The sequence below is a fragment of the Hemiscyllium ocellatum genome, chromosome 21, assembly GCF_020745735.1.
Source record: "Hemiscyllium ocellatum isolate sHemOce1 chromosome 21, sHemOce1.pat.X.cur, whole genome shotgun sequence".
In the NCBI taxonomy this organism is placed as follows: domain Eukaryota; kingdom Metazoa; phylum Chordata; class Chondrichthyes; order Orectolobiformes; family Hemiscylliidae; genus Hemiscyllium; species Hemiscyllium ocellatum.
The window spans coordinates 36,006,526-36,034,373 of NC_083421.1; the positions used below are offsets into that span (position 1 = coordinate 36,006,526).

Sequence of the window (27,848 nt, forward strand, 5' to 3'; positions counted from 1 at the left end):
GCCTGAGGTTCAGATTACCAGTCTGGTGACATTATCACTACTCTACTGCCTCCTCTCCTATGTACATCTTTTACTGAGAAACTCAAGAAAAATGCCCAAGGCCCACACTACAGGACTGGGATTTCAATGAAAGTAATGAACCAAAAAATAATGGATAGGTGACAGGACATTTTGGTTTTAAATTGGAAGAAGAAGGGAAGTCTAATGGGGATAAGTTGACCCACAGTTTTGAGGCCTTCAGGAAAAATAGAGAAGCTGAGGAGCACATGACTCCTGAGTTCAACACAGTGTGGATGTAGGTAGGTCAAACCATGAAAAGTGTTCTTTCCATATGTGAGTAAAAGAAAAATGACAGGTACATAGATTTTTATGTCTGTGAAATAAAGGAGAGACAAATAAATGGTTTCAATTTGTTTCATGTTCAATCTTTCTGAAGTACTCACATCAGGTCCAACTGCTCCAAGCTGACCCTTATGACCAAGAATTCCAGGAATTCCAGGTGGCCCCCTTGGTCCCTGGAATCCTCTTTTACCTGGTAACCCAGGTGGCCCCTAAAAATAACAAAGTTCATTGTTCATAAATCAGACATTCTATCATTTCTTTTCTTGGCTAAAAACTCAATGTGAAATGTTGTAAAGTCTCTATTAAATAGTATGCAGTGATTTTTTTAAAAGAAGTTCTACTGAGGTGCCAAAATGGAAATTGTGAAACTCAACGGTTCTAGTTGGTTACCACTTGACAGTTATCCTTTTTGCGATGTGAAACCTTTACTGCACATTATTTCCAAATATGTTAACTTAACTGGTGCAGTTTGTTGAAATCAATACATTCTTCAGTGCATGATATAATCTTTAGAATGACAAGGAGGGACTATATTCCAAATTTTCTTCAAAGATAAGGGTGGCACAGTGGCTCAGCGGTTAGCACTGCTGCCTCACAGCACCAGGGTCCCAGGTTTGATTCCAGCCTTGGGTGACTGTCTGTGTGGAGTTTACACATTCTGCCCAGTGTCTGTGTGGGTTTCCTCCGGGTGCTTTGGTTTCCTCGCACAGTCCAAAGATGTGCAAGTCAGGTGAATTGGCCATGCTAAATTGCCCACAGCGTTAGGTGCATTAATCAGAAGGGCAATGGGTCTGGGTGGGTTACTCTGTTGAGGGTTGGTGTGGACTGGTTGGACCAAAGGGCCTGTTTCCATACTGCAGGGAATCTAATCAGAACTAAAATAGCCATCAATCTCCAAGTTTTTGGTCAGTCCAAGCATCTATATCTGATTTGCCTCAATGTTGTGAATTTGTAGCTCATGCCATTGTTAATTCAAAGTACTCCAACTAACCACTTTTTCTGACTTCACCTAAAAGGGTAACTTTGAAAGTAAATAATAAATTATCCAAATCTGTGGTGAACCTTTCAAAATAAGAACAGATGTCCTTACTGAATGTATTCTGCAGTTTCAGTCTTGCCTGCTTTCCATCATCATTCCAACTGACTGAGGCCATCGCAAAAATACACTTTTAATCTATGCTAATTTATTAATTTTCTACTCATAACATTCAAGGTTAGTGCTGCTAATTAAACATTTCCCATTATGCCTCCCACCAGTTAACATAAGGGAGGCCAGATATAGCACATCAGGTGTAAAGCAAACCTTTTTTCCAAACCCAGAAATGTCTAAATCCAGAAAAGTTTTTCCTCAATTTTCATAGGAGCAACAAATATTAAAAGTAAAATGAGATTCTGATTTTTGCTTGAAGGTTATTGAAACCAGATTAATCACAGTCTTTAAATGGGAATTCAGTAAACAGTTTAAGAAAAGTTTTAAATGAGGTGGAGTGAGTTCTGAAAATCAGAATTCATGGTTGAGATTTCTAATGTATTTTTAAAGTGTGAGGGTGAACACATGCCAACTCTCTACAGTGCCAAGTCATTCCATCATTTCAATATCTTGACACTTCCAAGAAGGAGACAATCACACCTTCAGCAGACAAAAATGTTATTTAGCTCATCTAACCAGTTGGATGTGCTCACCTACTATTTTCTGATAGCTCCATTATCAAGTTGGATCTACATTGGTAAATACCTTTGGTTTATGAGAAGTTCCTCTTGAATCAACATGACACAGCATTGAGATACTCAAGTGTGATTCTGAAGATAATGGTAATTACAGTGTCATATTCTACATGTTGCTCTTTGTTAGTACAGGTCTGGTTTTAAACTGTTAGGTTAAAGTCAGTGATTGTCTTACATTTTCTGATAGGAAGATAATCCTTGCAGGAAGATATGGGCATTGGGATTATGTGGAAGTCCTAGCATGGCTAACAATGAGAAAATTGTCCAGGAGGTTTAAAATTCTGTTAGGCAATTACTTAGCATCTAGAATCTGCAAAATCATCTCCAATTCTAAATCACAGTCAGAGACTTTGAAGAGTTATGGCTCAATAGTTACCCAGGAAAGCTTAGAGGGATGAAAATCTGTCCTGGCTCCCTGGTAATGTTTCAAGTATTGGTTTGGATTTTCTGAGGTGTAGCAATCTCATGAAGATTATCACTCCTCCCCTTCATTTCTATGAAAGAATAGAGCTCTACATTTCTGTGTATGGATTTTACTAAGGTCTCCCTCCATTTTTTTAAAGGCAGAGATATTTAGAATCTTGATTACCATAAGGATTAAAGATTTTCAGGGGTATGAGGAATAGAGGGTTGAGATTAGAATCAGATTAGCCATGACTTTATTGAATGTCAGAACAGGTTCAAAGGGCTGAATGGCCTCCTCTTTTCCTTGTTTGCATTTTGCATGGAAGTTACTCAGGGTCCCAATGAGCAGCTCCCATCTATGCTGGAATAAAGGCACTGGCCATCAGAAAAGTTAGGCCACTGTGTTTAATGACTGCCACAATGAAATGAAAGCAACATATATCACAGGTAATGGTCTCGTAACTATACAAAGCCAATCAGTACGCTCTGAGCAAATTCATTCCTTTAAACATCTCCCTTTTCACAAAATAACTTGCATGTGCTATAATTTGGAGTTACAAGTGACTTAATTTAAATGGTCAAAAAAAAGATAATTCATTAGTGAATTGTGTCAATTCTACTCAGTCCTATTTTCATCACATTTTGCAAATGCATTTTATCCATTATCTCCTGAGCATCCATATCATTTAACAACATGCCACATTAAGAATTGTTCTTAACTTGTATGGTTTCTGCTCTTTCCTGGGGAGAGTGTTGCTTCTGTGGTGAACATTTCATCACAGCAAGAAACTTGTCTCTCAGATTTCATGTCCCTGCTGACCTTATGACCTTCAGAGCTTGTTTAGTTGTTTTCCCAATTCTTCTATTTGACAGAAAGTTGCTTATTATTCTATATCCCAGCACAACTGCACATTTTTAGCAATAAGCTTGTGTCAATGTTTACACGCTCATGACAACTTAAGCAAAAACATTGCTGGACAGTCCATGAATCCAACAATTAGTGCACTGTGTTTGGATCTGTTAGTTGCTGCAATTTTGCTACGGTTCTCATCAAGTTCAGATCCAGGAGAAATCCTTTCACTTTCTGGAAATGATTTGTGCACTTGATTTCAGGGACCTTTAATTGCACCGCTGTGTTGTTCAGCTTCAGGTTCACCTGACAAATTCTCGTTAACATCTGCATTAGATTCAGACTGTTGTTCACATTAGCTTCATCTATTGTGTCTCCACATTCGTAGACTAGCAGATGATCTACAATAGCTACCACTCCAAGAAGATCACTATCTAATGCGGCCTGAACTATTACTCCTCCAGTGCAGTACAAATGCCAAGCAACATATAAAACCATCCATGTTTTCTGAATGACATCTAGAATGTGGTGAGAAAATTGCTATTTTCATTCAGCTTCCTGAACAGTAAACATCCTTCACATCAACATTACTAGAGGGTTCAAGGTATTTGTTTAGATTCTCTCTTATTTGATTTCTCCATTTCTGAGTGAAGTTTTTAGTGCAATACAGCTTGCAGTTCTCTTTTTCAGCACTGATAACAGGGAAATCATTCATATTGGCTAATCCTCTTCATGCAATTCCGTAGTTATTTCATTACTGAGACTGGAATAAATTCAATAATGTTTCACATATGCTTTCATTCCCAAAACAGCAGGGAATGGGAATCTCACACAGCCATTCTGATTCAACGTTGCAGGTGTTGTCATTTTAATATTTCCTTGCTGTTTTCTTCCAATAGCTGGTTCTCTTACAGCTCTGAATATTCTCTCGATCTCAGCATCACACACCTTCCAAGTATTGTGTTTAATAGTTTTCAAAAACTATAGTGATAATAAGTTTCAGTCGGGGCCACCTGACTATGGCAAGCCAGCTGGTATAAAATGTGTGAATGCATCTCACTTGCCACTCTACCCACTTGTCACATTACCCACCTATGCACCTCCATCCTACTCAGATACCTGTCTAACCAGGTCCCACCTTAACCTCTTAATCACTTACCTCTCCCCTATCTTCTTGCCACCTACTTCACTCCCTGACACACATTGTCAAAGAATGTATGAGTAACATTGATTGTTAAATAGTCAAGGCTTCATACATTTAGAATTATTAAATAAAAATTCATTCAATGTTATAAATATAAAATATAAAATTAGTCAATGATAATATTAAACATTTAAAATAAATAGAAGATTTTTCTTTTAGAAATGCAATGCCTGTAAAATGCTAAAGAGTTTCATTAAAAACTTACCTCAGTTCAATATTGTCTGTCTGCTGCCCTTTATGGGCTTCCCCTGTTCCTCAGATGTCATGAAGAGTATAGTTTCAAGTGTCCTGTGCTGCACTGAAGCCTATATCATTTTCTATGATTGAAGCTCCAGTAATCAGCATTGGTAGACAGCCGTTAAAACACAGGGGCAGTTAAGTGAGTAGACTTTCCTACAACTGGTACCAATTGGAACAGTTTCAATGCCAGTTAGAAGTCTGGTCCACTATTCTTTGATTCTGTTTCCTAATTTTAAATGAACAGTTTATTTTGCTGAAATGTGGGAAATCCGCAATCAATGCAGTATCAGAGACAATCAATGTGGACAACCCTTGTTGCTAGCATTGCATTGAGACACTTGGAATGTTTCCTCCCAGCTGCATGATGCTCTGTTTATGGCAGTCAGTGTGCTGACGTGAATCTCAGTTTTAATTTCCTCTTCCAGAAATCACTGCCATGCATGTACCCCAGAGCTCCACGTCAAGGAACAAAAATATTAGAAGGAATGCTGTACACTAAATTTCCAATATGATGAGGGGAATGATGTTTGGAAAATTAACATAAGTTTACTTAATGTGGCAAATTTAATTAATTTTTGCGCATTTAAAAAGAGCCATTTTAATTTTGCAACAGTCCTAGCCTCATTAATTATTATGAACACAACAAATGTGTTCACAACTTAACAAGTGATAGCTTTTGTGTTTTCAAAATGCAAATCTTTGGATCACACATCTCCTTTAAATTTCCAGTGATCAATATTTTAAAGATTATTTTTATTCACATGATTCATACTGAAAATTTACAATTGTTTTAATTTTGATGCACAGATAACAATAGGAAGTTTAAACATAAAACTTTGAAGAACATTATGGATAATGGGCTGGGTTCCACCAATAATTTCAATCTTGAGCTTTCTGGTGTAAGTACAATATCCTTTTAATTCTGTAGTAAGTCTTAATGAATATCAAATAACATCTCTAGGACTGAATATGATTCTTTTTACAAACGTAATTTAATTTGATTTATTATCGTCACATGTACCTAAGTACAATGAATCATTTTGTTCTGAGATCAGTATAGATAGATCAAGTTTTAATTAGAACTAAAGGTTATGAAAGTAAATTATTTCTTATTTTGTTTTTATTAAACCTGCATTCTCAAAATCGAATCTTTCTTTCATTGTCCATTTCTCTTCCTGCATGTGACTAAATATTGAATTAAATATTCTGATATTTCTTGGCTCAGACAAAGCATTGCTCATTATCATTCCTGATGAAGGGCTTGTGCCCGAAACGTCGAATTTCCTGTTCCTTGGATGCTGCCTGACCTGCTGCGCTTTAACCAGCAACACATTTTCAGCATTGCTCATTATCAGTTCTTCAATCTGGTTAGTTAAGATGAATATACTGCTGCGTACCTTGATCAGACTTGTCACAGATATCCTGTAGAAGGTTCTGCACATCTTATCATACAATTTACAATAAGTTCCCATGCAAATCTCTCACAGAAAGGCTGTGAGCAAATCTTCAGTATGTAACCCTGCCGTTTCAGTTTTATATGAAAATGTTATCAGGCTTTTGTGCACAAATAACAGTAAAAGCAAAAGTGGTATTTTTCAAGGAAATCTCTTGATACTTACTATATCTCCTTTCTCTCCAGGGTCCCCATGTGCACCATCTGATGCTCTTGCCCTCTGTCAAAGTGTTAAAACCAAGGGTTAGTAATCTTAAAATAACATGGACAAATGTTGATTGAGTCATCAGGTGATTGTCCAACTCTCTTTTATTTGGTGTAAATGAGCAATCTTCACATTAAGGCAGGTGATACTTCCCTTCAGTGAAGCACAAAACAACTTATACATGATTAAATTAAATATACATGCTCCAGAATGCCTTAAACCAACATTGCAGGATTTCTCACTTGTACCTGTGACCAATTGGAAACATTGAACTTTGATATTTTAAGATTTCCTGTAATTAAACACACAGATTACTAACTGCTGGGTTTCATTACATTTAATCCTCCAAACAATTTTTAAGATTACTCTGTCTCTATCCTTTGGGTTTTCACATGCTACAAACATGCTACATTGGCTGATCTGAGAGAATCAATGGGCGACTTACTATTAGCCTTATTTATAACGCTTTGGTCCAGCATTAACCTAATACACAGATAGCCTAAGGTACAACCTGCTAATTTTTTCCCACACTTGTCAAGAACTATGTGGCCTTTCCTCAGTATTTATCCAGAATGACACATTAAAGATCAGGAACCATTTGAATGACTGTACATTCCAATGTTCCCAAGGTACAAAGCCAAGAATCCTGCAGTAGAACCAGAATTAACATTTGGTGACACTTACAAAGGAACTGGTTTTGGCAGGGCTCCTGCTTGAAACATCAATGTTCCTGCTCCTCGGATGCTGCCTGACATGCTGTACTTTTCTAGCAGCACTCTAACCTTGCAAATGGTTTAGGCAGTTGGGTGTAAGGTGATAACCATGTGGCCTATCATGCATTAGTATCATCACCCCCTTCCCCACCCCCTGGGTAATCCATGCATCAGCATCTCATCTTCAGGTTGTCTAACAAGTACTCTATTATGGCCCTGGTCAAAAAATGGACAACATTGGATCCAGTCCCTATACACCCCATTTGCCATGGCGAAGGCCTCCAAGCCCTTGTTTCTTCCTCTTCCTCCCCCGCTGACCAAACCAGTACCCCTCTACCAACACACTTTTTTGATTAGCAGAACTGGTCCTCATCCTCTCCATCAAATCCTTCCACTTTCTTCAGACCAAAGGGGTAGCCATGGGCACCTGCATGGGCCCTCAGAGTATATGTGGAACAGTCCATCTTCAGCAGTTACACTGGCACCATCCCTCGCCTTTTCCTCCGCTACATTGATGACCGTATTGGCGCCGCCTTGTGCTCCCATGAGGAGGTTGAATAGTTCATCAACTTCACCATCACCTTCCACCCTGACCTTAAGTTCACTTGGTCTATCTCAAACACCTCCCTCCCCTTCCTGAATATCTCCACCTCCGGCAACCGACTCAACATGGACACCTATTTCAAAACCAACGACTCCCATAGCAACCTGGACTACACCTCGTTCCACCCATCCCTCCTGTAAAAACACAATCCCTTGCTCCCAATTCCTCAGCCTCTGCCGTAACTGCTCCCAGGAGGAACAATTCCACTCCCGGACATTCCAGATGGCCTCTTATTTCCAGGTCTGCAATTTCCCCTCCCGCATGATCAACAATGTCTTGGAGTGCATCTCCTCCACTTCCCACACCTTCGCCTTCGAATCCTACTCCTCCAACTGCAGCAAGGATATAACCTTGTTCTCATCTTCCACCCCACTAACATCCAGACACAACACATTTCATTCTGCCATTTCTACCACTTACAAACAGACCCCACCACCAGAGATATATTTCCCTCCCCAGCCTTATCTGCATTCTGTGAGACCATTCCCTCTGTGACTCCCTCATTAGATCCACACCCCCCACCAGCCCACCCTTCACTCCCAGCACCATTCCTTGCCACCATTTGAGGTTTAAAACCCGCACCCATGCCTCTTCCCTCATCTCCATCCAAGGGCCCAAAGGATCTTTTCACATCTGGCAGAGATTTTCTGTCTCATCCACCCAGCTCATCCACTGTGTCTGTTGCTCTCGATGTGGTCTCCTCCACAGCGGGGAGACAGGATGCCAACTCATGGGGAGTTTCAGGGAACATCTCTGGAACACACACACCAAATAACCCCACTGCCCTATAGCTGACCACTTCAACACCCCTGCCCACTCTGCCAAGGATATGCAAGTCCTGGGACTCTTCCACCGCCAAATCCACACCACCTGACAACTGGAAGACAAACGCTTCATCTTCTACTTTGGCAACATTGTACCAACGTCAACTTCACTAATTTACAAATCCCCCTCCCCCCCACCTCATTCCAGATCCAACCTTCCAACTCAGCACCGCCCTCTTGACTTGTCCCACCTGTCCATCTTCCTTCCCGCCTATCCACTCCATCTTCCCCACCGACTATCACAATCACCCCTCCATCTACCTCCATCTTCCCAGCAAACCTTCCCAGCCCCACCCCCACCCTCCCATTTATCTCTCAGTCCCCTTCCCTTCCACATTCCTGATGAAGAGCTTATGCTTGAAACATCGACTCCCCTGCTCCTCGGATGCTCCCTGACCTGCTGTGCTTTTCGAGCGCCACACCTTTTGACTCTGAATCTCCAGCATCTGCAGTCCTCACTTTCTCTCAACATTGGATCTATGCTTGGCCTCAGTCAGGAATTTACACAATACAGGTTGTTCTGCTTTAACACGTGTTTTGTTCACGCAAATTCACTTTCATGTGATTAATAAATTGGGGACACTGTTTCAAAAGTGCAAAACTTTCAGAATGTGTATTGGCTGTAACACAATTACATTGTCAACACTTTAAACACTGTTTCTAAAGCGCTATTTTTCTATAACATAGGGTTACAGAAGAATGTAACTATAGTGTTACAGAAGAACTGTAGTCACGGTTGCAGAGTGTTGCCCTTGTCTCCCAAGGGCCATCCTTGTAACACATCCGGAACATGAGGGCTCTCAAGGATATAGACATCATGGCAGCTCCCAGGGTATTTGGCATGGATTTCTAAGATGGGATACCAATGATCACAGAAGACTTTATTTTATTGATAGAGTGGAACCATTTTCTATTGCTGAAGTCAGCTGCATTATGATAAGGGTCCGTCAATTAAAAAGTGCGGACAGTCTTTCAATACCTGCTATGTTGTCAATATCTAATGTCTGGACTATGGCATGACTTTGTCACAGGGAAATGCAATGAAGGGATGTGATCTGGACCAAACATGACAAGCTTTTAGGCTTTGTGTCTTTGCTCAACACGAATGCAAGACAAAGTACTGTGAGCCTAATACTCTGGCTTAGGAGGCAAAGCATAAAAAGTCAAAGCAAGACAAGGCAGGGATGCTGTTAGCATCAAAGGAGGCACAAAGTTGGTAGTGGTAAGATAGAGAGCGAACAGTCCTGTGATGTGGCCTGGCTGAATTTATTACATAGGTGCATGTCCCAGTATGCAAATTATCCACAGGAACATTCCAATGAAAGGTGCCGGCGAGCTCCAAAGCACCGTGTGGGTGTGCAGCACCATTTTGCAAATGAATCAGGAATGTGCCATGAGGATGCATTGAGGTTTATAGGTCTCAGATGACAAGGTCTGTGTACATGAGGTGCTTGCAGTCGCTACCCCTCAGTCGCCCTCAGATGTTGCTGTGTAGCATCCAAGATAGTGGCGCAATGGGCCAACTGAAGGCACCAACTAGTGGATCTGACCTACACGTTGGGAATTATCACTGTCTAGTTTCTATCCAGTGGATGGGAGAATGAGGAACTGAGTATTAATGAGGTGAGATTAGGTAATAATGAAATGTCAATGCAGACTAAAAAGAGTCTTGCCATTCATGAGTGAGAATCCTATCTTACTGTTCAACACTTGGTTGGAAAATGGGACTTCCTTGCTCTTGATATTGAGAACTCCTTGCTGGCCATGTCACATGACCTTCCTAACTTTCTCAAAAATGCCCATGTCATGCAGTACCTTGGACAATTCTGCCCCTAATATTTTTGTCTATATTTGAGAAAAGCATACATAAAAGAAAAGGGCAAGGCCCACTTTTGATATTAATGTTGGAGCGACCTCGGATATACAATGCAGAAACACTATGCCTTCTACAGAATAATAATGCCCACTTCCTACTTTTGAACTGAATAAAAACGCACAACAGTTAATCTCAGTCCACTTTTAGGACAATATCACTCAGCAACATATGGTCAGATGTAAATCTCTAAGTCTTTGAAGGAAGCCAGCTGATTACTTACAGGATCCCTTTAATTTGCCTCTGCTGTTTTCCAAGAAAGATTCTCATTTGTTTCCTTCCTTAATGAATACCCAATGCTTTGCTTGCTTTAATTTAGAGATCACTGTTTGTGCACTTTTGTCTTATTAATCTCACTGACTGTGTGACCATCATTTGAAGGAATAAAGAAATCACATTGCATTATACAAGGTTTCATTAATTGCTACATTGTAAAATAATTAAAAAAATCAATCTTACTGAATCGCCTGGTGGACCTCTGATACCTGGCATTCCAATCACTCCCTGAAAGAAAGATAGCAATTTGATTAAGCACAGTTACAAGAAGTTTAAATTAAGAATTCAATTGAACAGCACAGTAGCATCTGCTCGCTCATAAAGCAAGTGTTTGACAATCGACCAGCCTGCTCTTACAGGATTGAATCTTCGATATAAGAGGATTACTTTAGCAGCAACTTATACTCAGCTCCAAATCACCGCATTTACCTCAAAAGCAATATAGTCCTTTTAACAATCTATCATAAACTTGCACCCAATACTCTTTTAACCTGTTATATCTGTTTTCCATTAATGGTTTGCAATCACACAATATAAGTCTATTTGTGCAAAGATGCATTCAGCTCTTCTCCATCTTACTTTCACAGCTGAAATAGAAATTACTGCTACATTTAACAATTGGATTTTATTCAGGAAGCATCCGAGTAAGGTTTATTTTCATATTTTTCAAATTGTCATACTTGATATGAAAAGCTAAGTTATACATTTGATGCATATCTGTCTCTGCATCTAAGAAAAGAAGACAGAATGCTTACATGAGTAAGTCCTGAAATTGAAATCAGATAAATAACTGATGTGAGAACAAGAGAGTAGTTGAGAAATAGCAAGCACAATGTATTTAGATGCAACGCGGAAAATAACGTGAAGGATGAAGTCAAGACTGATTCCATTTTAGAGAAGGCAACACACAATGATAGAATTGAATGGTTCCAAATTAGCTCAGCTGAAAAGTTAGCAAACGTGGGTCACTGTTGCTGTTTCTGGGAGAAATATAATGTGAACCAAAAGGATATAAGGATCTTTTAGATATAGATTTATATCAAAGCACGGTTAATTAGTTATTCATTTTTCTTTCCATTTGTGGGTAATGCTGGCTAGGCCAGTATTTATTGTCCTTTCCTAATAATGCTGCAAATGTTGGTGGTTAGTTGACTTCTTACAGGTTACAGGAAAGGGAGATACCTAGTCTCAATAACAGAGACCCAGGACTCAATAGGGACACTGCCGTGCTGGGATCAGGGGTTGGGATGGGTGTTCCTAAGAGTCTGGGACAGGAATGGAATGTGTAATTTCTGCCCCTGTTTTCTTGTACCACTTCTGTTCATGTCAAGGTAAACCCACAGTGTTTTCACAAAGGGACTTCCGGGATTTTGACCCAGTGACACTGGAGGAATGACACAATAGTTCCAAATCATTACTATGGCTTGGAGGGAAACTTGCAGATGTTGATGTTCTCATGTATCTTTTGCCTTGTCGTTCTAGATGCTAGCACTTGCAGATTTGGAAGGTGCTGTCAAAGGAGGCAGTGCATCTAGCAGATGATACATACAGCTGCCACTGTGCTTCGATAATGGTGGGAGTGAGTGTTGGACGCATTAGATGAGCTGCAATCAAGTAGACTGCTTTATCCTGTACACTTCGTGCTTCTTGAATGATATCGGTGTTACAGTCATCCTGGCAAGTGGGGAGTATTCCATCTCACTGCTGTCTCATGCATTGTAGATGGTGGACTGGAATTGAAGAGGTGAAGACAACAGATGACTGAGTGCATTACCAACTACATGTTTACCTCCAAGCCACATACCAACTTCAGTTGGAACTATATTATCATTCCTTCACTGTTGTTGTGGGTGCATATTCCCCTGCCCCACGCCCCTACAGAAAATAGATTCTAACAGTTCAAGAAGACAAATCCCCATCTCAAGGGCTGATTGTGGGAGGCGACAAATTTTGGCCTCACCAAACAATATCTATATCCAATGAATTAAAAATAAGTTTGAAAACACCATAATCCAAACACAAACAAAAGCCTTAAGCTTAAACAAAGCTAGCTGCATTCATATAAGAGGAATGCTGGTGAAGGTTGATTGGATACATACACCACAAGATATAGCATCGAAACAGTGGGAACAATTTCAGTAAACTGTTCAACACAAAGTAATTTCATCAAAACATAAATTTAGTAAGAGTATTCCATCTATGGCTCACTAAAGATGCTCTGGATAGTACTAAATCAAAATTAGTGACCTGAAAGCTAACAAACTTAAAGGGTAGTATGTGATAAACATGAAGCCACTAATGATAAAAAAGGAGGAATATGGATTGTGTAAGCAAGAGAAATAATTAGAGTAGAGCAGGTCTTGCAAGTTAATCAGGAAAAGCCTATTTACTCGAGTAATGGAGTCACGACAAGGGTGAAACAAACAGTTCCACTGTTTATCAGGTTTGCCATATCAAGGAATTGAGACTAGGATCATTGTATCTTTTAGGGGAAAAATTGATGAAGCACTAAAATGAAGGGCAATATCTGAATTTAGAGCGAGAACACGGCCTTTGGATTATTTGTGGATGTTTAACAAAGAACATGCTTGGAGATTAGGGGATAAATGGGTTCCAATAGTAAAACGTCAGTAGGTCTAAAAAATGAACCTGTAGCTAAATATTATGTTATCTTTAAGTACTTAAATTGTTCAACATATTCAAGATGATATCTGTATAGTTTTACCTTTGGACCTTCAGAACCAGGTTCCCCTCTTGGCCCAGGTGGTCCATCTTCACCCTGAAAAACGTATTACTACATTTATATCAATTCCTTTTACATTTTAAAAGAGCATAGACTGACAGTAAAATTTCAGTGGGGGAGATTTCAGTTTTAGATTTTGCAAAGCCATATTAAGACAACCATAGGTCCATGTGCAGTAGGACAGATTAAAATAAAAATTAGCACGACAGTGACTACAATATAAAAATCTATAAAAACTTGCCAACTTTCATTTGGCAATACATTGTTGTGAAGGCACTTCCATTATTAATTTTTTTGAGGACCTGTGTTTACAGAATAGTGATATTTGGTTAATTTGAAAGACTGAAGAAGTATGGACTTCTTTTAAAGGCCACAATAAAAAAAAACTTACCGGGAGTCACATGTTTTAAACTAATTTCCTGGACTTGTTTACTGCAGGAAGTCATTTGTCTGCATTTATGGCTGTCAGGAGTAATAGCTCTCTGATATTGTTTGGAATGTACTTGAGGGTGTAGGCTGCTGAGAGAGAGAAGCTGCCCAATTCATCCTTTCCCACCTTTGTGAGAAAACCTTTTTAGGCAACTCAGAGTGTAAGCTGAAAAAAACCGATGCAGCCATTCTCCTGAAAAGCTTCTTGCACACCACTTCCAGAAAGTTCCTGAATGAATACATTCAGGACTGAAGGCCCCTGTTTGGGACTTCTAGCGCAGAAAAGATCAAAAGAAAGTGGGTAATTTTAAATTTAATCAGGATCGGATGTAGGGTTTCTGACCTTGATCAGAACATCTGGGCTAATAATTTTATTCATCAAGAAATCCCATTGGTGGATGTTTTCTCTATTCTGAAAGTAACATGATACATATATAATTGGCCACATCAGTAACTAGGTAAAACATGTGCACACATGTAACAGAGCCAGAGAAAGACAATGCACCCCTCCAACCTTGGTCTCAACAAGATTAAATCAAAGTACAACCAAAAATCTGTAAATTCAGTGTATTTGGTAAATTAATCACTGATCTTGCATTGAAACCAAATTTATTTTATCTCACTGGAAGCAATCTTGAACGCTATTGTATCAGATGCTTTTTATGTAACCTGACCATTCTTCAGTGGTAATGGAGTCAATAGAATTGAACTTCTTAAGGGTGTTAAGGGGACATTGAATACATGATTATTGCTGCACCAGCCTCTTTGTTGAATGCTAAGACAAACTTCGACTTCAACATAGTCCACCACTAATATAGGACTCATAAGTCCAAATTTTTTTTTATTATGAAGTGCAAGTTACATTGACTGCCTAATGCAATGAATTCTGAACTGCTTTTCATAATTAAATTGTCAGGTCTGGTTGAATGTCCTATGAAGAAACAGGATGAACTTAATGGAGACAGAACTAAAGCTTTTTGCATTAATAATATTTTACTTACATGATCTCCCCTTGTACCAGCAAGTCCTTCTAATCCAGGCCGGCCCTTGGGAATGAAAAGAAACATTTTGTTTGCGATCTTTTTGACTATCAATCAGCAAAAAAATGAGAAATCTAGTGAATTGGAACTCAGATTTCTCAGGATCAAGAAGTGACAGAAGGGAACCTGCTCTCGCCAGTTAACTTTACATATGGACTGAGAAATTAAAAAGAACACCCTCGTTATTCTTAGTACACAAAGAGCTCAGTCAAAACAAAACCAAACTTGTTTTTGTGCTTGGAGCCTCCTGCTGTCCCTCTTAAGATCCATAGATCTGGTTGCCAAGAGCCTCATGGCCTGGATTGTAGCCATATGGGACATACTGCTGTCACATACCCTCCACTTCTGCAAAGAGAAACCTCAAGCAGGCATTGGAGCCCTGGTTTACAGGTGAAAACAGTCCATTTTAACAGTCCATGTGCCCTGGACACCTACAGAGCAGACTTTAACAATTTGGCAAATGGACTACTTCAGTCATGTTTTGCATTGACAGAATGGGTACAATGTGCTTCACTTTCTTGCCTACTGTGCTGAGTATTGAAACTGTTACATTATACATAGTTAATTAAAGACAATTTTTTCAATGTCCACAAATCACTTGAGATTTGTGTTCATGGTTTGACATGATCTCAAGCCTTAAATTAGGCCAACCTGTCCGCTATCTTTTAATTATACTTCTGCTGTTACTTCTCAGCAGTGTAGGTCTATGGGTATGTTTTGCTCTGTACAGTGTCAATTACACTGCATTCACTATAGATGGTACACAATGCAAGGTGTTATTAACGAACCAGATTAGCCATCTAAATTAGGCTGGAAATGTAAAAAAAGTCTTCTTGCTGGGAGTACATTGACAATATTCCAGCTCTAATTGTTAGCTTAATCGGTACATACATAAACAATCTTCATGAAAAACATGAAACATTGTGTGTTTGCAGTTTCCAGAAATAGTTTCAGGCTGTTGTGTTGTGTCTCTGTTGCTACATCTGTTTTTATTTTAGAGCATTTACAAGCATTTTTCATACATTCTTCACTTGTTTCTTACCCTCTCTCTGGCTTACTTCATTTTCTTTCTCCTTTTGGAGATGTTCCTTATTTTTCTGTCTATGATTGTAACCATTCTTCCTCTCTTCTGTTTTTTAATGCTCTCCATTTTTGCACTCGGTTATGTACACATCAATGTCTAATTGATCTCATGTGGTTAACAGCATTAATGCAGCAAAGCAGAGGTCACCCATAGCACTGCAACAAGGCTTCACTAAATGAGATCTTTAAGGAGTGGAAGCTGCTATGAATGGAATCGGGGATAAATCCAAGATAGCCAGTATAAAACCTAGTCAAAAAATACATAAACTATTTTAAAAATAGATTATTTAAATTGCTTAGTTAAACTTAAAAACATACTTTGCAATTATTTATCTTCAGTAAATTCGTACCTGATGGCCCCTCTTTCCTTTAAGACCACTTCTTCCATTCATACCCTGTGGTCCCTGAAACAAAATTGAACTTTTAATTATATGTTTGACTGTCTTTAAAAACTAAAATAGCATTCTGAATGAACATAGATTTAGATCAGATTATCTACAGTGTGGAAACAGGCTTTTCAGCCCAACAAGTCCACACCGACCCGCAACCCTCCATACCCCTTCACATAAGACTATGGGCAATTTAGCATGGCCAATTCACCTGACCTGCACATCTTTGGACTGCGGGAGGAAACAGGAGCAAACCCACGCAGACACGGGGAGAATGTGCAAACTCCACACAGTCAAGCGCCTGAGGTGGGAATTGAACCCGGGTCTCTGGTGCTGTGAGGCAGCAGTGCTAACCACTGTGCCACCGTTCTTCAACACATTAAGCTTAAATATTCAGATATAACTTTAGAAAGGAGATAATCATTGATAGTTACTGTACCTGAGGGCCCCTCTGTCCAGGTAACCCTGACAACCCAATCTGCCCCTGTTATAAACGGAACAAAAATATGTGAACTTGGCTCCTCAATGTACTAGCAATTGATGCTCCATAGCAACACTGTGGGCACCATACTGACAGCGAACAAAAGGTAAAATAAGAAAAAAACACATCCTCATTCGATATAAAAGATCCCTGCATATATGGCTGTGAAAATGGCTTCATAGCAGGAATTAAAAGGAACCAAGAACAGATAAGATCAAAAGGTGAGGGTGGAATGAAGAGAAGTCTAAGAAAAAAAATTGAGGAGGTTTTTCGATTGCAGGATTTGACACTGTTAATTAAAGGCTAAAATATCTGATGCAACTATTTGGAAGACAGTAAGCAGAGAGTTCCAGAAGACAAGGATTAGTAATTAAATGAGGGACCATGGATAGTGAAATGGCGCATGGGAGGATGGGTAGTGGCATTGTTAGCTGAGCAGAGAGTTTGCACATGCATGTGTTAGTTGAAGAGGTCACTTTGCTAGGTTTGAACAGTTAGCCTGTAAAACAATAACTCAAGGAGATTTCAATCAAATTGTGCATAGTTTTGAACAATTGATACTTTCCATATTCTGGTCAACAAATACTTTCTGCAGACTTCAACTTGCATTATCTTGCTCAAAATGTGGGCAGATGGCCAACAGATGGCAGAACTGTACCAAGCTAGATCTGGGATTATTTCAAATTTATATGACACTTTTAAGATTTTCTCCTGCATAGGAATGTCCTTACTTTTTGTTTGACTCATTTTCAAGATATAAACTGGAGTATCTGCCTCAATTTGGAATGCCTCAAATTTGGCACTGTAATTGTAGAACAACATTTCTGATTAAACTATAGGAATGTCTATCTGTCAGAAATTAATAGATAAGGAAAACACTAAAATACCCAGCTGGACATAAAATTTAAACAAAGAAGGAGATTATTTATTTTTGAATCATCGTGTCCCTGTCTGAGGCTTATTTTCTTGCTGTTTCTCCACATCCTTCAATATATGCTCTCCCTGAGTAGAAACAATCTTTCATAATTTATTTTCTGAAACCCTGCTGCCATTTCTAATATTTCTTTGTCTGCCCCATGACACTTTGTTTCAGTGGGAGTTAATGTGCCATTCTCAAATTGGCAGTCTGTGACTGGAGGTTTAATGCAAGGATCAGTGCATGGGCCTCAAATAGTCCCAATCTATATCAATGCTTTGGTTGTGGGAACCAAATGTACATATTTCAAATTTGCTGATGGTTCAAAACTAATTTGGAATGTGAGTTGTGGGGAGAATGCAAAGAGACTTCAAGGGGATTTAGACAGGCTAAGGGCTGTGAAATATGATGTGGAAAAGTATGAATTTATTCACTTGGTTATAAAAAAAAAGAAATGTAGAATATTTCTTGAACAGTAACAGATTGGAAAGTGCTGATGGTTCGAAGAACCTGGGTGTTCTTGTTCCTAAGTTACTGAGTGCTAATGTGCGGAAGCAGCAAGCAATTAGGAAGGTACATTTTATGCTGCCCTTTAGTGCAAGTGAATTTGAGTAGAGGAGTAATGAAATCCTGCTGCATTTTTATACAGCCTTAGTGACACCACTCCAGGACTATTCTGTACAGTTTTCTTTACCTTACCTAAGTAAGCATGTACTTGCTATTGATAAAATGCAATGGACTTTCACCAGACGGAATCATGGCAAAGTGGAATGATCCTATGATGAGTGATTTAGGAGATTGAGCCTGTAGTCTGCAGGGTTTAAAAGAATGAGAGGCAATCCTATTGAATCATACAGTTGAAGCAGAGCTCTGAAAGCTAGTACTTCCAAATAAATCTGTTTGGTTATAACCTGGTGTTGTGTGATTTTTAACTAACTGGGTCTGAAAGAGTAGATGCAGGAAGGGTCATTCCCTTGGTTGAGACCATTCTAAAATTAGGGGGAACAGTCTCAGAATACGAGGTAGACCATTTAGGACTGAGATGAGGAGGAATGTCTTCACTCAGAGGTTGCTGAATCTTAAGAATTCTTAGCCCCAGAGAGTCATGGAGAATAAGTCATTCAGTATACTCAAGGCAAAGATCAATAGGTCTCTAGATATTAAAGATGTTAAGGGATAAGGGAATACTGTGAGAAAGCAGCATTAAGGTAAAAGATGAACCATCATGTAGTTCAATCATGGAACAGGTTTGATGATTGAAGATTAAAAAATTGATAAGAATTTGTAACAGTCTAAAAATGGCACAGAGTGTAATCAGAGGTACATGAATGTCATTCATTGCAAAGGCATCAGTGAATCAATGTACCTAAACCAAATTAATCCCTGGATAAGGAGGCTTATCCTTGGTGTTATATAGGCGAAAGTTAGTACCGCACATGCTGGAGATTAGAGTCAAGAGTGTGGTGCTCGAAAAACACAGCAGGTCAGGCAGCATCCGAAGAGCAGGAAAATCGATGTTTTGGGCAAAAGCCCTTTATCAGGAATGGAGTTAAATGTGTGCTGGAGTTTGGAAGAATGAGAGATGATCACATTCAACTCTACAAAATACTTACCCGGATAGACAGGGTTGATGCAGGATTGATGTTACCCTAGCTGGAGGGCCCAGTAACAGAAGACACAGTCCTTCAAGGGCAGGTCAATTAGGACTGAGTCGAGAATGTGTTGCTGGAAAAGCACAGCAGGTCAGGCAGCATCCGAGGAGCAGGAAAATCGACTTTTCGGGCCAGGGCCCTTCATCAGGAATTCATGATAAAGGGCTCCGGCCTGAAATGTCGATTCCCCTGCTCCTTGGATGCTGCCTGATTAACACAATCTCGACTCTGATCTCCAGCATCTGCAGACCTCACTTTCTCCTATTTAGGACTGAGATGAGGACAAATTTCTTCACTCAGGGATTGGCAAGTATTTGGAACTCCTTGCCTCAGGATCTTTTGAAGCCATGTCATTATGTTCAACATAGGTTGACAGATTTTCACATATTAAAAACATCAAAGGTTATAGGGATAATGCAGGAAAATAACATTGAAATAAACGATCAGTAACATCTCACTGAGAGGCAGAGTGGGACTGAAGGGTTACTTTTGCTCCTATTTACAGTATTCTGTTCTTGTACTCTTAATCACTTGCATACCTCTGAGCCATTCACACCTGCCACACCCTTTGGTCCTGGTGGTCCTTGTTCACCCTATGGATATGAAATAAACATGACAATTCTGGATAGTTTTATCAAGAGTAACAAAACAAGCAACTTGCTTTGCTGGCAGGTTATTAGAATCATACAGAACATGAATCTAATTTACTAATCTAATGTGCAGATTCTTAATACTTGTTTATTTCCTAACTATGTATAAATGTACATACCATTGGCCCAGGCAGTCCCGGTGCTCCTATTAATCCAAACTCTCCCTGCAAAATAAATTAAAATTAAGCATACCTCATTAGAGCTTATTATCATAGAACTATCTACGACATTTGGTCAATTAATTTTTTTTGTAATTTTGTTTCCAGTTCCTCTAAAACCAACTGCTGGTGCAGAAAACCATATTAATTTGATACCTATTCATTTTATAAACATATGAAGAGTAAGTTAGGTATAATAAAGTAGGATCTGTTAAGGCACCAAAAAGAAATATTGCTAGGGAGGTAGGAAATACAAATGAGGAGACAAAAGCAATGGATGGGATAATAATAAAGAAAGAAGACATACCAAAAAGGTGAGAATTTCTGGAAGTTGGTGGGCAACTGGTCTGGATGGAATGTATCAACACAAAGATAGAAATAGAAGAGGTATTTACTCAATCCTATTTGCATGCAGCATCTATGCTGTGAGACTGAAGGATGCTCATTTGTATCACTATTTAAGAAGGAGAAGGAATAAACCAGATCAGTTAACCTACTATCAATTGAAAAAAATTGGGATTGTTCTTCTTGGAATGAGTAATGTGAAGAGGAGACCACCTTCAATATTTAGTCACTTCACCGCTCACCACATGGCGGCAGCAGTGTGTACCATCCACAAAGTGCATTGCAGTAACTTACCCAGACTCCTTTGACGGCATCTCTGAATGCATGACCTCTACCTTCTGGAAGAACAAAGGCAGCAGATGTATGGCATACCTGCAAGATCCCCTCCAAGCCACACACTATCCTAACTTGGAAGTAGATTGCCATTCCCTCATTGTTGCTGAGTCAAAATCCCACAACTTCGTGGGTGCACGTCATGCAGTGCAGGGGTTCAAGAAAGCAGCTTACCACCAGCATCTTAAGGGAAATTAGGGTTGGGCAATAAATGTTGGCTGAGCCAGTGACACTCACTTCCCTGACTGAATATATAAAACAGCCAAGATTTTCAAAATGCTGTCTGGTTATAGTAGAGAGAAAAAACAATCCTTCCAGTGAGCTGTTCAATAAATAGAGGTCATAGACTAATCACCATTAGCAGAAGATCTAGTTGGGAAACGAGAAGGGATTTACTCCCTCAGAATGGCAGCTTGTGTACATGGAAAAATGAACAAAAGCTACTTCCAACAATGATTTTAGAAGAGAATTGGACAGCAATTTGAGGATGAGCAAATGACAGGAACAAAAAAAAAGAGGTGTGTGCTTAATAAACAAATTCTCTTTCAAAAATTCAGCAAACTTTCAATGAGGTGAATCATCTCTAAATATTTAAACTGGAGCAAAACAGTTTCCCTTCCACCCATACTGACATACTTCGGAACATTGCACAACAGGTTACCATTTAGGTATGGTATAAATCTTTCAAGTTGACTCAGAGGGGTAAAACCTCTGCAATGTGTATTGCCAAAAGCATGGTCAACATGGAGCCAGGCATTGATATCTTTCACGACCAGCTGTACTTGAGAAGTTATAAGGCCAAGATACCAGCTTTCAAACTGGTCTCCATTGGATTTACAATAGTTCAGCTTATTTTAATTTACACTAGAGACAGCATTTGGTGGTATGTAAGCAAAGCACATGAAACAAAAATAAAAGGAGCTTAAGAAAAGGAAAAACAGAGCGCAAGTTAGGGGGGATGAAAAGAACCTATGTGACTGTCATATTGTTCACAACTTTAACATACTCAAATGTACATTATACCAAATGATGTACTTTTCAAGTGTATTTACTGTCACAAGTAAGCAGCAGAAAACAGTGAGATAATAAGCAGAAAGTCAGGTCTACACACGTCAGCAATAGAGTCATAGAGATGTACAGCATGGAAACAGACCCTTCGGTCCAAACTGTCCACGCCGACCAGATATCCCAACCCAATCTAGTCCCACCTGCCAGCACCCGGGCCATATCCCTCCAAACCCTTCCTATTCATATACCCATCCAAAGGCCTCTTAAATGTTGCAATTGTACCAGCCTCCACCACATCTTCTGGCAGCTCATTCCACCCTCTGCATGAAAAAGTTGCCCCTTAGATCTCTTTTATGTCTTACCCCTCTCACCCTAAACCTATGCCCTCTAGTTCTGGACTCCTTGGCCCCGGGAAAAGATTTTGTCTATTTATTCTATCCATGCCTCTCAATTTTGTAAACCCATATAAGGTCACCCCTCAGCCTCCAACGCTCCAGGGAAAACAGCCCCAGCCTGTTCAGTGTCTCTCTATAGCTCAAATCCTCCAACCCTGGCAACATCCTTGTAAATCTTTTCAGAACCCTTTCAAGTTTCACAACATGTTTCCGATAGGAAGAAGACCAGAATTGCACGCAATATTCCAACAGTGGCCCAACCAATGTCCTGTACAGCCACAACATGACATCCCAACTCCTGTACTCAATGCCGAACCCTGCCCCCATGCCGATCCTTGTTCCTGCACCAAAATCCGCCCCCACACAGATCGCCACCCCCACGCCAATCTCTGCCCCCACCTAACTCCGCCCCCATATCTAACCTCGTCCCCACTCCCAGCTCCAGCCCCACACCAGATCCTAGCTCCCAGCACTGCTGTGTTTTCACCATCCCTCCAGACCTCCCCCTCTCTGAGGATGAAAGATCAGTTCTCAGCAGAGGCCTCACCTTCATCCCCCTACGCTCCCGGATTAATGAGTTCAACACGCGGCTAGACATCAAACAATTCTTCCGCCGCCTTCGCCTCCGTGCCTACTTCTTCAACCAGGAGTCTTGCCCACCCTCTGATGACCCATTCTCCCGCCTCCAACACACCCCATCCACCTGGACACCCCGTGCTAGCGTCTTGCCCGCTCTTGATCTCTTCATAGCCAACTGCCGCTGCGACATTAACCTCCTCAACTTGCCCACCCCTCTCACCCACTTCAACCTCTCACCCTCACAACGTACAGCCCTCCACTCCCTCTGCTCCAACCCCAACCTCACTATTAAACCGGCAAACAAGGGAGATATGATGGTAGTTTGGCGCACCGATTTTTACATTGCTGAGGCTAAATGCCAGCTCGCGGACACCTCCTCCTACTGTCCCCTTGACCATGACCCCACCTCCCACCACCAAACCATCATCTCCCAGACCATCCATAACCTCATCACCTCAGGGGATCTCCCATCCACCGCCTCCAACCTCATAGTCCCACAACCCCGCACCGCCCGTTTCTACCTCCTGCCCAAAATCCACAAACCTGACTGCCCCGGCCAACCCATCGTCTCAGCCTGCTCCTGACCCACCGAACTCATCTCTGCATACCTTGACACGGTCCTGTCCCCCTTAGTCCACGAGCTCCCCACCTACGTTCGGGGCACCACCCACGCCCTTCACCTTCTCCATGATTTTTGCTTCCCTGGCCCCCAACGCCATATCTTCACCATAGACATCCACTCCCTATACACCTCCATTCCCCCATCATGAAGGCCTCAAAGCCCTCCGCTTCTTCCTTCGACTGACTGAGCTGGTCCCCACTCTGTACAACTTCTCTTTCCAATCCTTTCACTTCCTCCAAACCAAAGGAGTAGCCGTGGGCACCCGCATGGCCCCAGCTATGCCTGCCTCTTCGTCGGATATGTGGAACAGTCCATCTTCTGCAGTTACACTGGCACCATCCCCCACCTCTTTCTCCGCTACATCGATGACTGTATCAGCGCTACCTCGTGCTCCCACGAGGAGGTTGAACAGTTCATCCACTTTACTAACACCTTACACCCTGACCTTAAATTTACCTGGACTGTCTCAGACTCCTCTCTCCCCTTCCTAGACCTCTCCATTTCTATCTCGGGCAACTGACTCAACATGGACATTTACTATAAACCGACCGACTCCCACAGATACCTAGATTACACCTCCTCCCACCCTGCCCCCTGTAAAAATGCCATCCCATATTCCCAATTCCTTCGCCTCCGCCGCATCTGCTCCCAGGAGGACCAATTCCAATACCGAACAACCCAGATGGCCTCCTCTTCAAAGACCACAATTTCCCCCCAGACATGGTTGACGATACTCTCCATTGCATCTCCTCCACTTCCCGTTCCTCCACCCATGAGCCCCGCCCCTCCAACTGCCACCAAGACAGAACCCCACTGGTCCTCACCTACCACCCCACCAACCTCCACATACATCGTATCACCCTTCGTCATTTCCGCCACCTCCAAATAGACCCCACCACCAAGGATATATTTCCCTCCCCTCCCCTATCAGCATTCCAGAGAGACCACTCCCTCCGTGACTCCCTCATCAGGTCCACAACCCCCACCAACCCAACCTCCACTCCCGGCACCTTCCCCTGCAACTGCAAGAAATGCAAAACTTGCGCCCACACCTCCCCCCTTACTTCCCTCCAAACCCCAAAGGATCCTTCCATATCCATCACAAATTCACCTGCACCTTCACACACATCATTTACTGCATCCACTGCACCCGATGTGGTCTCCTCTACATTGGGGAGACAGGCCGCTTATTTGCGGAACGTTTCAGAGAACACCTCTGGGACACCCGCACCAACCAACCCAACCACCCCGTGGCTCAACACTTCAACTCCCCTCCCACTCTGCCAAGGACATGCAGGTTCTCGGCCTTCTTCATCGCCAGACCATGGCAACACGACGCTTGGAGGAAGAGCGCCTCATCTTCTGCCTAGGAATCCTCCAACCACTAGGGATGAATGCAGATTTCTCCAGCTTCCTCATTTCCCCTCCCCCCACCTTATCTCAGTCCCAATCCTCGGACTCAGCACCACCTTCTTGATCTGCAATCTTCTTCCCGACCTCTCCGCCCCCACCCCCTCTCTGGCCTATCACCCTCACCTTAACCTCCTTCCACCTATCGCATTCCCAACACCCCTTCCCCAAGTGCCTCCTCTCTAGCCTGCTTGGCACACCCTCCTCATTCCTGAAGAAGGGCTTATGCCCGAAATGTCGATTCTCCTGCTCCTTGGATGCTGCCTGAACTGCTGCGCTTTTCCAGCAACACATTTTTCAGCTGTGATCTCCAGCATCTGCAGTCCTCACTTTCTCCCCCTGATTTAATATCTCACTCAAAAGACTGAACCTTTATCCCTCCCTGGCAATGACATTCTAAATTTTGTGCTCTAGCTACAACTTGGGTCAGGAGCGCGATGTTAGTGTTCACAGAATCTCTGCAGTGCGTACAGAGGCTATTTGGCTCATCAAGTTCACAGACCCTCCGAAGAGCATCTCAGCCAGACTCAAGCCTCCCATCCTTTTCCCATTTCAGCAAAATAACCATGAACAGCCCATTCAGCCTGTGCATCTCGAGATACTATGGGGCGATTTACCACGGCCAATTCACCTAGCCTGAACATCTGTGGACTATGGGAGGAAATCCACACAGATACAGGGAGAACATACAAACACACAGACAGTCTCTCAAGGCTGGAATCACCTGGGTCCCTGGTGCTGTGAGGCAACAGTGCTAACCACTGAGCCACTGTGCCATCCTAAGAATGGCCCTTGTGTTAAATGAGGGTTCTTGCATTTTTCCAGGAGCAGGCATTGCCAGTGATACTCCCTGAATTTTCCTGTCCGATTAAGGTACATGAAACTTTGGAAAGTCCAGAACATCCACCCTCAGGTACCACTCAGCAACTTTAAAAATAAAATTGGAAAATGAAATGGACAAACATGTTGGGTCATCCTCACCGTCAGACAGGCATTGGGGTTTTGAGATTAAGGGAACAGGGCCCTTAAAGTCATTCTAGAGCACAACCCTTCAAATCAGACATTTCACATTCTCCAAACACCATCGAAAATCGATCACCTTTAACTTAGCTTAACAAGCTGTCATCCATTTGTAGGTGAGGAGCTGCTGTATCTCTGAAGAGGCCTAAATCAAAGTTGTTGAGTTGGAGGAGAAGACACAGGTAAAACAAAGCTCATCCAGCTTTGCCTTCATCCTCCATATCTGTGGAAAAATCCTGGTTCATAATTCCGGAGAGAGGCTTAATTCCACAACTTCCTGACTCAGAGGTGAGAGTGCTGCTCCTGAGTCAAGGTTGAGACTTAAGCTTCCAAAATTTACTCTCATTTAAAAGATGTAATGTCAAACTTCTCATTAAACCTTGTATCGTTTAATCAGAAATGTTTAATTTTAGAGAAACGTTATCAGACATTCTTGTTTTGTTAGGATGCAAAAAGGGCTGTAGCAAATTGATCAATCTGTGAGGTTTTGTAATGATACTCACTGGGGGACCTCTTGAACCTTGTAATCCAGGACTTCCTTTCAAACCCTTGGCACCCTGAAATTATGACAATACATTATCTGATCAATGCTTAAATATAGACTAAATGCATGCTGCTAACTGCATGGATTTGTCAGAATCCATTCAACCATAGATATTTTTGTCGCAAAAATCTACTTTTTTAATACATTATCTACAAATACAGCACAAATCAGTTCAGTGTGGACATTGCAGAATGTATAATAAAATATGATATTTCTCAATCAAATTGCAAAATAGGTAATCTTTACTAAACATGACACAAATATATTTATATCTCAAATAAAGTCCCTTCAACCACAGATATATCAACCAATGCATATGTCAAATGCTACAGCTCACTACAATATTTTATGCATTTAAAAAAATTTATCATTTTGTAATTTAAATTCACCATTTTAAAAGAGTGACTGCAATGGCTAGTTGTAATTATCTACTTTTTTGCCAGAGCTCTGGCTCCTTGCACTGTTGTGTGTAGAAAAAATGCTATTCACAGGAACACTGAAAAATGTTAATTCACAATACTACATCAACATCACAAAGCATCAAAAGTATAAAAAATATCCTCTGAGAACACTGAATTGCACAGAATTTCGAGCACAGAATGTGGCATTAGGGTTGATTAGTATGTGGTGGTGTTTATATGAGGCTTATGTAATTATGTAATTACCTCTTTTCAACTGCTATTTTCTTCACGTAGACATCAAGCCTCCCCTTACCATGTCAATGCAAATTTTTTCAAACATACAATGTCGTACTAAGATGCAAATTCTCACCACTACGTCAAGCCATTTCTCTTAAACTCTGTCCTTGATCTGTTGGTGGCGAACTTATATTTTATGTTACCTTGTTTTGAATTCATATATATGTGAAAACAATATTTTCTATGCCCACTATCAAATCCCTTCATACTTTTAAATATCTCTTAAGAAGTAATCTCCAGAATAAGTGGCCCCTACTTACCCAATCTTTCTTGATATTTGCAAGTTCATGATTCAAGTAAATCTTTGTTGAGTGTTTCTTTTTCTATAATGGAGACTGAAATGACTCCATTAAAAGTACTCCAAGAACCATCTGACCTAGGTTCAATACAAATCTAGCAGGTCAGGCAGCATCCAAGGAACAGGAGATTCGACGTTTCGGGCATAAGCCCTTCTTGAAGAAGGGCTTATGCCCGAAACGTCGAATCTCCTGTTCCTTGGATGCTGCCTGACCTGCTGCGCTTTTCCAGTAACACATTTTCAGCTCTGATCTCCAGCATCTGCAGACCTCACTTTCTCCTCTATACAAATCTAGCCTTACTATACTTCTCTATTTTTCTATAGTACTCCATCAGTAATTT

The 27,848-nt window shown here is 41.0% G+C and overlaps 1 protein-coding gene across 1 annotated transcript in view; it reads right to left on the bottom strand.

Moving 5' to 3' along the window:
* LOC132825650 (collagen alpha-1(X) chain-like) overlaps positions 1-27,848 on the bottom strand; it is a 105,704-nt gene that overhangs the window by 14,727 nt on the left and 63,129 nt on the right. The window contains exons 10-19 of the mRNA XM_060841019.1: positions 26,471-26,524; positions 20,217-20,261; positions 19,987-20,040; positions 16,838-16,882; positions 16,360-16,413; positions 14,888-14,932; positions 13,440-13,493; positions 10,898-10,942; positions 6,386-6,439; positions 444-551 (exon numbers count right to left, since the gene is read on the bottom strand). Of these exons, the coding sequence (XP_060697002.1) occupies positions 444-551; positions 6,386-6,439; positions 10,898-10,942; positions 13,440-13,493; positions 14,888-14,932; positions 16,360-16,413; positions 16,838-16,882; positions 19,987-20,040; positions 20,217-20,261; positions 26,471-26,524 (558 nt within the window). The remainder of the gene's footprint in view (positions 1-443; positions 552-6,385; positions 6,440-10,897; positions 10,943-13,439; positions 13,494-14,887; positions 14,933-16,359; positions 16,414-16,837; positions 16,883-19,986; positions 20,041-20,216; positions 20,262-26,470; positions 26,525-27,848) is intronic.